The sequence below is a fragment of the Cariama cristata genome, unplaced genomic scaffold (assembly GCF_000690535.1).
Source record: "Cariama cristata isolate BGI_N322 unplaced genomic scaffold, ASM69053v1 scaffold5596, whole genome shotgun sequence".
Classification (NCBI taxonomy): Eukaryota; Metazoa; Chordata; class Aves; order Cariamiformes; family Cariamidae; genus Cariama; species Cariama cristata.
In genome coordinates, this window is record NW_009623701.1 from 87,205 (window position 1) to 99,925 (window position 12,721).

At 46.1% G+C, this 12,721-nt stretch overlaps 1 protein-coding gene across 1 annotated transcript; it reads left to right on the forward strand.

The window, feature by feature from the left end:
• The first annotated feature begins 3,364 nt into the window (after positions 1 to 3,364).
• Positions 3,365 to 12,405, forward strand: TAL2 (T-cell acute lymphocytic leukemia 2). Its single transcript, XM_009702856.1, has 2 exons — positions 3,365 to 3,496; positions 12,042 to 12,405. The coding sequence occupies exon 2, from the start codon at positions 12,052 to 12,054 to the stop codon at positions 12,403 to 12,405; it is 354 nt and encodes a 117-aa protein (XP_009701158.1). The 5' UTR covers positions 3,365 to 3,496; positions 12,042 to 12,051.
• Positions 12,406 to 12,721: the final 316 nt, after the last annotated feature.

Here is a 12,721-nt window from a genome sequence, read left to right on the forward strand (position 1 = left end):
TGCAATAAAACAGCGGTTTCTGCCTCTGCAGACATAACAGCTGTACGTCCCTAGCTACCCGTTTGCACATACAGTGCTCGCAACCTTCTTTCCTTGTCAGTGCTGTAAAGGCACTGGGACTCTACTTTCTGAGAGAAGTATCTGAGGAGGGAAAATGTGGCCATTACACTAGCAAACATACTAATATCAACTGGAGTCTGGAGGCAGGGTGCAAGTTAAAAAAGATATTGTTTCCCCTTGACTTTTCATGAACTGATAATGAGTGGCTGCTAAAAAACAGGCCTGTTGCAGGTAAAGAATCACCTCAGACCCCAAGGAAACTGTCAGGGTTGATCCCAGCAGAAATTTTTGTGAGGAAGAGCATGCCCAGAGTGCAATATTGCTTTCACTGCTCTTGTTCCCCCCTCCTTGCCCCTGGCTGAGTTACATTATCCTGGCAAGTATGGATTGCTCTAGGGAGAAGTAATCCCAGGACTGGAGGGATGCATTGATAATGTATTCCCCCTGCTGCCATGTCTCTGCCAAGTATGGAGAGGAAGCTGAACGAGGCTGATGCTGGTCATGGGTGCCAAGTAATCACAGTTCAATAGGATGCTTAATAAAGAGAAAGTGAAACAGACCCTCATGTATGACCCCTTCAGAACAATCTGGCAGGGTGGAAAAGACCCTTAAAGTTGGTATAAAAGTCAGCATCCCCATGCCATCTCATCAGCATTTCCAATGACTTGACATCAATGCCGGCTTGGCACCTGGGACCTCGTGCCCAGGGCCTGACAGTAGATCATGGTGTCTCCCAGCAGCGTAGGAGAAAGTGCTGCTGTGCTTGTAGCAGATTCAGAGCTTTGCTGCAGTAGCCTCTCAGAGGAGGAAAGAATTTGGGGCTACAGGGTGCCAAGGGACAGTGGGCAGCAGGAGAATGAAGGGAAAGTGAGGACCTCCCAGGTGGTATGGTTTGCACAGCCTCGAACAAAAGGAAGGAGATGAGGAGACTTTAGGGTGTGGCTGAAACACAAAACAGATGTGGTGGTGGTTTTTCTGAAGTACATGGGGAGCGGCTAGGATGTCCCTTTTTCTCTGCACATTTCTGCAGTGAGGCAGGTTTCTGGCCATCAGCCTGCCTCTGGAGAGGGCACGTATCTGACAGCAGCAGGAGCAGGATCCAGTTCTCTTGCATGGATGTCTGAATGAGAATGACTAGCAGCCCATCCAGCCCCATTCCCTGCAAGGACACTTTCCTGGCTGTGTATTTTATAGTGCTTCATCTAGCCAGGTTTTGAAAACCTTAGGCAGTGAAGTATCCAAGCAGTTATGGATAAAGAGCCTGAGCTCCCTCCCTTTTCTGGACTGGCAAGCCCCTTTCCCTGCTGTTGCATGCTGGCTGGAGCATCTCAGGGCAGATTTGGGGTAAATAATGGGTTGGAGGAAGTAACGGAGAGGAGGGGCACTCCACAACTTTCCAATGTAAATTACATGGAAATTAGGTTTTTGTGAGGCCAAAGGCCCCTCTGGAATAGGGCCTTTAGTTAACATAACACTTGTGCTAAATGAAGCGGTTGACACAGCTTTCAGGCTGTAGTGCTGCTGTTAATTTACCGTGTGAAAGGGCTGAACCTTTAGTTGAGCTCTGCGGGGAATGACTTGCCCTGGCGGGGACCTGGGGCTCGTTCTCTCCGGAAAGCAACTGCATCATTCCACCGCTGGGTTGTTAATATTTATGGGGGCAATCCTGTTAACTGAAACATTCACAGTGCTTTTAAAACCCCGGTAGCTGAGCCCTACCTAGCCAGCTTGCTGTTTTGGGTAAGATGGCGTGGATAAGAGCTGAGCTTTCTTGGGGCTTGGCAGAGGAAAGCGGTGGAGTGTGCTCAAAGCTGCCTTATCTTGGGTGCAGGCGTTTTCCTGCCCCGTGACTGTAGTGAAGTGATTAGCTGGGGCTTCTCCTTCCCCGTCCCTTGTTACCCTTTAGTATCCTGTTGCTCCCAGTGCATAAGTAGGTATCTTGCTCTTGTTCTCCCTATTTATTTTTATCTCCACCCAAAGCAAACTCCCAGCACCTAATGGAGAAGTAGATGGAGGTGTAGATGAAATCATATGGGTCCCAAAGGCTTTGTATGTTTGTAACAAGGCTATGCCCTTGTTGGCTTGTGCCTGTAGCAATTTTGTGACAATTTTCACAGAATCATAGAGTCATAGAACGGTTTGGTTGGAAGTGACCTTTAAAGGCTATCTAGTCCAACACCCCTGCAATGAGCAGGGATGTGTTCAACTCGATCAGGTTGCTCAGAGCCCCATTGAACCTGACCTTGAATGTTTCCAGGGATGAGGCATCTACCACCCCTCTGGACAACCTGTTCCAGTGTTTCACCTATGAAAAGAACTGTTACCCAGGGAGGGGGGTAAGGCTGGATCGACCAGTCTCTGTCATGGATACAGGCATGTGTGCTCCAGTGATGGAGAAGGTGTTAGTCCGCAATTTTTGTTTTCTGCTGTCAGATGTCAGCTTGATTGCCTGTGGTCCCTGAGCTGAGAGGAAGTTTTGAGGCCACCCCAGCAGTGGAGAAAGAAGTCTCTGTTTCACCAACCTTGTGTCCTAGCCACAGGGGTACAGAGCTAGTTCATCTTTTCTGTAAAAGCATGAATTAAACCCAGGCTTAACGCACTGCATGGGCCACAAAGTGAACGAGAGGCTGGCAGACGTGTGAATTCACACCTGCAGCCTCCTGTTGTCAGGCGGACTCAGGCAGAGGGCCAGCGCAGGGCTGTAGCTGTCCTCTGGGCTGCAGCAGGTGCTAGCCGTGACTCTAAGTGAAAGGGAGCTTTCACCAAAAAAGGTAGTGCAGGATCGATTTCCCTGCGCATGGTCACCCCCACAACCTCAACCGCACTTACTGTCCAAGCACAGACGGAATCTCCTGCTTAGGAATACAATAAATACACCAGCTTGTTCCTCAGTACTGAGTCATGTTAAAGCTGGTTTATGAATAAGCGCTGCATCTCTGTCTCTGGAAAAATTTACAAGCTCAGCGCTGACTAAATAGTTTTTTAAAAATCACCCCAAAAAAGAAGAAAAAAAAAAAAGAAAAAATAGATTCTTGCCAGGAGCAGCTTCCATGCTTTCCCGCAAACCGCACCTGACCTAGCCAGCATTGCTCTGAGGCTGGTAAGCACGATCTCAGTTACCGCCCCATACCAGCCCCAGAAAAGGGGAAAGGGTGTGTGGTGAGAAAAGAAAAGGCAGGATAGAGAGGATCTCCTGGGAGATGCAAAACAAGCTCCCTGGATTGCTAGGACTAGTGGCGACACGCGCCAGACAAAGGACCTGCTACTCTATAAATGAGGCAGCCAGGACCGGTGCTAGGCTGACTCCAGCGAGAGCAAGCTCTGCGGCCAGGCACTGCCCAAGCAGTTGGGATAGAAAAATAGGAAGCGTCCAATTTTGCTGTCTGTTCACTCGCTGACCAGGTTTCAAGAGGCACAAGCACCTGTGACGAGAAAAGTAAGTGACAACAGCCTCTTCTCTTTACAGCATTGCATCCTCTCTTTTGGGCTTATCTCACAGCTTTCTTAGGAATGCCAAAGTTGCCTCTTGGAGCAGGGAATACCCTTAAAGGAAGGAATTTCTGCAATAGACTTTTACCATCCCCTGGATTTTTCTTTCCTATCATGGCACCTCTGGATCTTGTCATCAAAAAGTTATGAGTAAGGCACCTGGTCTGACAAACAGAATAGTTACAGAAACGGCCACTTACAGGTGGCTGTGTTTAATCAAGTGAAGTAACCACGCTGCCCTATTTTTGTGCCTGGAGTTTTCAAATCTTTACTATCCGCAGAGACTCAGTAAATCAAACCTCATGCCAGGAGAGATTATTAATTGGTTTTACTGCTTTTGAAAGAAATGTTGATACTTAGACATGGAGCAAACTAATGTGATTTTAAAATCACTGTTCCTACTATTCCTAGATTTTCTTACATCTTAACTGTATAATTACAAACCAGGCAAACTCATGTATACCACTGCAAAGTGCTGTAAATTGGAGTTATTGATTGCACAGAGCAATCAGTACTTACATGATTACACAGAGCATCATAGACTCTTTGAGTTTAGAACTAAAACTTAACAGAATTCTCAAACAGTGTTTGATATTTTAAATTATTTGAAAAAGCATAGATAATCATGCATTCGTTAGGCTTTACTGTATGCTTATGCATTAGACTGTGTGGAAATCCTATGACAGTGTCAACAGGTAAAGATGTAAAGAAACAGTTTTAAATTCCAGTCCTCACATATTTAAAAATATCCCTGCTACTTTATTGGTCATCTGTCTTACAGCTGATGCATATGTAAAATACATAAGCATTTGAATTTTTCTCAGTTCAATAGTTCACTTAGGAAGAAAAGCTTTGCAATTTTATTAATTTAATTTCTGCCAGTAATTATTAATAACTCTCAGATTTGTAAAAAAATGTTTGAAACTGCCAATCTAGAACAAGTTTATATTTCCAGGGGTAGCTTTCTGCATAAAGCTGTATTTGCCTGAGAAAGTTAATAAACAATAAAACAAGCATTTTTCTGAAGTAGCTGTTTCTATCATTCCTGATTTCCATATAACAATATAGGAGGATATTTCACTTTTAGAACCTTTTCCAAACATGCATTTCTATAGCCTTTCACAAAAAAGAACTAAAATAAATGCAGCTTGTTTTTACTGCGTGTTTACACAAATCATTAAAGTAGTTGTGATATGAGGATCTGATCCAAGAAATTAAGTGTGCACAGAGTCAGAATGCCAGGTAGGAGGCTTGGGGACTAAATGCGGCTGCCCATGAGAGTGCGGCTGAGGCAGGGGTGGCCTTCATGCTGATCTTTCTATCAGCCCCATGAAGGTTAGCAACACGACATTTAGAGAAAAACAGGATTGTGGTCCTTGTCTTGCAGTGGTTTGTATCACACTTTTGGAAGTTACGATTTGCCGTGGAGGTTACCTTTCTCCATGCTTATGGTGCACCTCTAGTCTTACACACAGCAGACCCAATTAATTCCTGGGATGATGCCATGGTGGTCAGTACACTGTTTTAACTTGTGTTTGGTAGGAAGATGGAGCACTGCATGCTGCTATCAGGATGCTGTCAAACTTTCAGTCTTGCTTTTGCTGAAGTCACAGGGAGATTTGCTATCAGCTTCAGAGCAGACCTGGATAAAATGCAAAAGCAAATATTCTCATATCCAAATGGTCATATCCAAACATAATACAGGATCTACCTTCCTCCTGATGCAAATGTCCTTTGCTGCACTGGATTTTCCCTTCTCTGCTCCTAACAACTCCTGTAACAGTGTGAGATGGTGCAGACTGGCCTTTGCCAAGTTGTCAGACACGCAGCACCTGGTCTCCCCTCCTTCTTCACATAACGGACTGTCAGTAAGGAGGATGTGGACTTTCCTACATATGCAGGCAAGGCGGGGAAGTTAAAGCAAATGGCCATGTTTCTGATATTAACAGCTACCTCAGTGCCTCAGAGCGGCAGGTGCAGAGAGAGGCATGCAGGAATGAGTGCTGTAACGAGGTGGGAGCAAATACCTGGGTGCAACAGCCTTTTGCACACTGGGTCTGGAAAAAATGAGTCCCTGAAGAACTCCTGGAAGACCACCAAGCTGATTTCTTCTCTGTCTTAACCCTGTAGCATAGGGATAGTGTTTGTTTGTAGAGTTTGGGAAGTTCATTTGGCAGAGACTGTTTTTAAAGGAAGCCCACTGGAACTGTAGTTCAGACTTTGACACAAGAGGGCCTTACCGGAGAAGGGAACAGGAGGACAGGGAAACATTTTTCCAAGAAAGACTCTCAGATCTTCTTGAACAGAAAATAACACAGGTGCAAGTGTAATGAATAAAGACTAAATGTCCTGGCAGTGTTCCTTTCTCAGCTTTGCAAGCTGTCATGTCCATGCCAATACACTAGATCTCCATTTAGCAAAAGCTGTTGCAGCCCATGAGTGAGTTCTTTGTTTTGTGCAGAGCTGTGATATAATTCGACTTTACTGCAAAGGAACATAAGAAGCATTGACAAGTGGGGAGCCACAGGAAAAAAAAAACAAACAAACCACAAAACCACTCCCATGTGCAGAGTAAACCTTTCCTTGAGTAAACCTCTTCATCACTATTGGTAAATTCTTAACCACACATTTTGTGCTCTCCCAAATGCCTGCTGGGTGGCAGCCCATTGCTTTACAGACCTATCTTTCCTGAGGCAGCCTTAGGGGACACGATGCCAGGGTGTCCAGGTTATGAAGTCTGTGAGAGAGGCTGATTTGTCAGAAAGCAGTGAGCGCTCTCCCCCGCTGAAAAGCTGCACCCTCTAGGAGGGCAACCGTTTTACAAAGCTGAGAAACTCAGGAGCTGCGCTGGGTCAGGCAAAAAACTTGCCTTTTGAAACTGTGATCACATGTAGACTAGTATCCCCAAACATGAAGGCTGACTTAAGTTTCAGACCTTTACACAGTTGCTTTTGAAGGCTCGGCCGATTTCCTTTTTCTAAAGGTTCAACGAGAGCAGTGCAGCTGTGAGAGTTTCTGTAAGTGCTGCCCTTAGACAGGAGGGCTCCCAGAAGCAGAGATTCCACTATGTGCATTTTGTACCAGATTTACGGATTCTAAAAAAGGTAAATCACTCTGTCAGCGCTGACTGGTTTTTATAGCGCTTTTGCTGCTCTGCTGTACTTTGTACCATGGTATGATTGTCAGATAATACTCCCAACAGAGGCGTGAGGCAGTGAAAGGAGTTCTTGTTTACTCCTGAAGTAGCTTCTCTTCCCACATCTTATTTGAAATTCACTGCTGGTGTTAGGAATCGCCCTGCAAAAGCTGGGAGCAGCTCTTCTCTTTCATTACACAAACAGCACCTACCAATGCTGAGCAAGGCTGGGCCACAATGTGCTGGCAGCTGCTCTAACACACACACACACACACACACACACAAATGCTTTCCTTTCCACAAACCTTGCAGCTTAGACAAACTAATTACAGGCAGGAGGAGCATGGAGGTGCAGCAAAACCAAAAAGGAATTTGCCTGAGGCAAAGGAGCAGCAGAAATCAGGGCAGAAGTTCAATTCCCTGATTGTCAGTCCAGCATTTGGCTCACTGCCCTGTGCACTCTCTCTCTGCGTCCTTGTCCACCAGTGCACCTGTGGGATTTCAAGTGGGAGACACTTGCAGATGGATAATAGTGCTGAGATACAGGGAGGCGGTGATGGAGAGAGGAAGCTGAGGAAAGCTGGGAGGAAGAGCCTGTACCTAGAGCTGCGCTGCTTCTCTTGTATGCCGTCAAGCGCAGATCCGTTGTCCCCTCTTCTCTTCTTTCCCCTTCCAATCCAAACGTCGTCCTTTCAATCCAAGCAACTGTGCAGCAAAAAGAGTGTGGTTCAGTTGGAAAGAGTTTGAGCTTATTCCTCTTAGAGAGTGGGGGGAAAAAAGTCACATGTTGTGGATAGGCAGTTTAATGTCTTGTGACATCCATGCCCAATCTTGCTCTCTGCAGTGCATGGAGATGAGTCGCATGCTCTGAAGCTCACATGAAATTGAAGAGGGAAACAATAAGCTGCTTCTTTCTCCTGTTCTCCAGATCACAGTGATGGAAAGTGAACAAAGCACAGCAGCAAGGAGTGATAGCTGGGGAATCTTTGCTCCCTGTGATAGATCAGGCTTACAAACCCCTGCCTGACATAGGAAACAGGCACCATCTGCTCTTCTGTTGCCATTTACTTAAAGGCTGAGGGGACTTCACAAAATCCAATGCAATGGGTTAAATAACCAATTTATCAGGCACTGAGTTTCCCCCACGGAATAGTGGTGCAGCACTGCAGGTTTACTCGAAGCACTCCACTTCTTGCTGGCAGCAGGCATCTGCTGTCTGATTCGGATCTGCAGGAGTAGGTCTCCAGTGGCCAGTTTCAACATGGATTTAACTTCACTGAGGTCAAAGGTAGAACTTGAGGGAGGAACTTTCTCATCCAAGATCTTTATTTAATAGCAGCCTGCTAATTATGACTGAGCGCTGGGCTCCTGGTAAGTGCCCTGCCAGCCCTCAGACATTAACCGCTGGCTCGGGGGCCGTTTGCGGGATCATGTCCTAGCAGAGATGGTGCTTTGTGCCTAAGCTGTTCTGCTGCTGCTGCCTGAATTGCCTGAATGGCTTTTGCATAGAGAGGCTGTGAGAACTGCTGTTACCGAGGGAGAGATCTTCATCTTTTCTATTGTTTAGTCTTTTGTCTGGTGACACTTGTGGCTGCATGAACCACAGCCAGTATTCCCCCCCCCCCTTTTTTTTTTATATTTTTCAAAGTCCTAGGCAGGGGGGTGGAAAGAGCTTCAGTCATCTGTTTGGTAGGTGGTGATATTTTGTTTTTTCTCCTTCTGGCTGTTGGAGCAGATTCACTGCTGGGCTGGGGTTATTTCTTTGCACAATTCTCTTTACACACTGCAGATGTGGATTTTAGCTCATGAAACTGCACTTACCTACTACTTCTCGACGTGTCTTCTTCATCTTGAGTTAAATCCTGTCCTCAGTGGCAAAACTTTGCTCTTCAGAGTAATTCGTCCAGTGAAAATGGTATAACCTTCCAGATTTACATTCCTGAGAGCAGAATTAATCCTCTTGAATTTAAGCTGCAATTTTCCTGGGTTTCTTTATTGTCAGCGAAATGTGGGGCTGTTAGCCTGTGGTTAGGGAAGGTAACCAGAAGGCACAGAATCCAGGCTTGCAGGTTAATGTAATGTATCTGTCCATGATAGGTACAAATGGGTGATTTCTGCACATATTTAAAATAGCGCAGTGGGTTATAAGCCACACGCAGCCACTAGACGATACGTATTTTATACAGTGCACCAGAGAAAGCTAAAGAATACATTGCTCAGATGTGCAACATTAGCAAAGATCTGAAGCTGCAAGTAATATCACATTGAAAGCCAAGCTTGGTGGGGAGCGTTAGAGAGAAGGAGGGAAAAGGAGGAAGGGAATGAGACAAAAGGAATGGAAATCATATCCCTTGTCAGTAAACTGACTGCATTTTAACTGGAAGGTGCTGTGGTTACAGAGAACTTGAGGGATGTGTAGGTGACTATAGGAGACAAGAAGCTGTGCTGAAACATTACAATTACTGCAGGGCTGGACCATTTTCTCTCATGTTTCTAGCTGAAACTCTGAGCACAACAGGAAACCACACAGTAAAGGGGAAAAGGAGAGAGGAATTTAGGGTGGAGAGATGTACAGAGGTGGATTACACCTGAAATGGAGCTCACCATAGACCTATCAGTGCAAGAGGAGGCACTGAGAGAGGGAAGGAGCTGTTGTTTGCTGATCTTGAATAAATGTCAGAAATACAAACACACGTTTTTGAAGTGTAAAGCAGGAGCTGGTCTCACAAAGGCATCTGTTTGCTGACAAGGCTTGTGACCACAAACGTAGTATTGTCCTTTCTAAAGGCAAGAGAAAAGAGACAAAGAAAGCGTGGTGTGAAGGAGTAGGCTGGAGTTATTTTTCCACCAATAATACTGCAAACAGGACAGGATGACATGTTCACAGCACCAGGGCTGGATGCTACCCTGCTTTCCTGGAGTATTGCGCTGAGGACTCTCCACAGCAGGAGAAACAGAAGGAGCAGACCCTCTGTTGGTATTTGTAGCTGAGATGTAAACAGCCATCCAGCAAACCCCACTAAAATTATGGTGCAGAGACTGAAAGGTCTGGCAAAATACAATCCACTCGGCCCATTAGTAGAAACAAGGAAGCCCAAATAACTTTCCCTATGTTATAAAAAATAACTGCCTTTGTACACAGATAAATTTGTCTTTAAAAAAAAACAAAACCAAACATCAAAAACAGAAGAGAGAGAAGCAGGTGGCAGTCTGAAGTTCACATGAATCCAAGCAGTTGCTCAGAAGAATAAAACTGTACAGGCAAAAGTTTTGCCTTGGGGAGTGAGCATGCCGCAGTACAGAGGAGCACTGGAAGACAGTGCTTAAAATCCATTATTGCTGATGTGGCAGCATTCTTGCCAGAAAGGTACATGCTAGCTGTTTCAGGTAGGTGTAAAGTACCAAGTAGATTTGTTCCCATAGCACAAATCAAAAGGAATACATGGAGTAGGAGAATAATAATAAAAAAGAGATAAAATCTCCATTCAGATCAAGCTCAATATAAGTCTACAAAAAATATGAAAAGCTCTCAGCAACGTGAAATATGAAGATTTGTTTTTTAAACAAGCCTCTCATGAAGCAAGGACATGTTGACGAGACAATTTTCTTGTGCCCTAAAGGCAGAGTAGACAACTGGGTCTCACAGTAATTTTAGACTTCTACCAAAATAGAAATGTGTTAGCTCTGTAAAGGCTACAGCCAAGAGGAGCCTGTGAGGTATGGGCAGCATGAGTGTAGCCATATATAGTATACATGGGTGCATCTGTATTAGCTGCATCTCTGACTGAGGTCTCTGAACACGACTCTGACATAATTTATGATGCTGTAACTGTGTTTCCTTGGTGATTTGTAATCAGTGCTGGACTGGGACTTGAAGGAGCTGGGAGGGAACTTCCCCATCTGCCATGCCTGTCCTGTCTCCCTGACAGAGCCCCCCATTAACCTCTGAGTCATAGTGGGATTTCTTTATTCACCTGGACTATTATCACATACTTTGGTGAACCCTGAGTGTCTTGCACGGTATGAGGCTGCTTCACATGGACACGGGATCACAGCTGGGCTGTCACCCCGAAGTTTCCTCTTTCCAGGGGTGCTATCCCCCCTGCTCCCGAGTCCCCTGTGGGACTGCTGTAAGGATGGGTTTGCCAATGAATATAAAAAGCTGAGGTTTTCACATGCATAAGAGGGTAAGTGGAAACATTTGTCCTTTAGTCTCTTGGCTGCAGATAGTTTTTCCCTGCTCCAGCTGTCTGTGTGCCATTGGCATAAAAAGCAGCTTCAGAAATGGAGGAATTAGTGTCTCCTGCAGGGCTGTGGGAGAGAAGGGAAGACTCTTTCCAATGGCAGTGGGAGCAGAGTTAGGGCAACCCCAAGAGCTTTTGCCAACCTTTCTGGTAAACGGCATTTAAAATTACTGTGCACCCCTTCCACAGGCTCTTCTGTTGCCAGGTCTGCTCTGGGCACTGGGTTCCCTTTGCTGCTCAGCTCTGTCAGGCAGGGTGGACAGGTAACACCTACATAGACATTTGGGCTGCGATGCCTGCACGTTTTGTAGGAATCACACTTTCCCACTGCAGCCTGCACTCATGGCACTTGTGGCTTAGCCTTGGCAGCTCCCAGAGGCTAAAGCAGAAGCCTGAATGGATCGGACTGAAGAGTCTCTGCCACCAGCAGTGAGCAGTCAGTGTGGGCTGGGCAGGGAACCAGAATGTTGCTTCCCTGGAGAAGTTTCCTGAAACAACCATAGTCACACGTGTCTGTGGTGTTGGCTGTCTGCTTACTGAAGGCCCGTGATGAAGGTCCACCTGGCTTAGCTCCAGCCATGAGTCACCAAGCTTGGGCCAGCTGGGAGCAGCCTCCAAGAACGTGTAAACCGGGGCTGGGAAAGCATGGATGTGTTCTGCCCTGGACCTGCCTGCCTTCTCCCATAAAAAGTGCCCAGGTGTCCCTCACGCAGCCTGGTGGGACAACTAATGTATTGGCTATTGGGAATTCTGCCACAGGGGAACTCTCAGGAGCCTGGAGAAGCTGGGCTCGTAGGAGCACCAAATGGCTGTATGACAAAATTAAATTCCATTTACTTCTTTGTGAAGCCTTTACTGGACTCTGGCAACTGCTTGCAGCTGCAATGCTTATGATCATGACTGCAAATGAGGACATGACTTTAGGGATTAGGGTGAATCTGTGCAGGACATGCAGGACAAGGGCATCAGCCACAGAGGGCAAAAATTAGAAAAGCCGAGCACCACCACTGTGTGCTTGCTGCTCTCTCGGAGGTTGCAGTGTCCCCAGAGCAGCAGCCTGTGTGAAAGGCAGGGGTACGTAACATTCACTCACCATCTCCTTTGCTTTGCAGCACGTTGAGAATGAAAAGGAAGATCTTCACCAACACCAGGGAGCGATGGAGGCAGCAAAATGTCAACAGTGCCTTTGCCAAGCTGAGGAAACTCATTCCCACCCACCCGCCAGACAAAAAACTGAGCAAGAATGAGACACTGCGGTTAGCTATGAGATATATCAACTTCCTTGTTAAGGTGCTGGGAGAGCCGGCCCTGCAGCAGACAGCAGTAGCAGCACGGGGCAGCATCCTGGGGTTCTTCCAGCAAGCCCCATGCTTGCAAAGCATGGAGGAGCTGACAATGATCGAAAACTGTGGTGTTGCCTCTCCTGGCATGAGCAGCAATATAGTAGAGTGTTGGTCAGAGAGATCATCTCCCTAGCAGACAATGAGACATACAGTCTTGGTGTTAGTCTGATAGTTCCCCTCTTTTTGCAGAATATGTGGGTTGCTCCTCTATGTATTGTGATTATTTATTTATCTTTATTACTGTTTTATTTGGTATACATTTTTATTTAATAGGAAAGGAAATCCTTGGTCAGCCAACAACTTGGAAGACCACAGAGAGAACTTGCAACCCCTGGGAACTTGGAAGCACTCACTGCTGTCACAGCAGAGTCCAAGCCAGAAAGGCCTTCTGCCTTGAGCTCCTCCATAAATCAGGCCATAGAAATTCATGCAGTGTTTCTGGCAGGGAA

What these genes read in the sequence shown, in the direction of transcription:
- TAL2 (XM_009702856.1), top strand. Translation starts at nt 12,052, where the DNA reads ATGAAAAGGAAGATCTTCACCAACACCAGGGAGCGATGGAGGCAGCAA.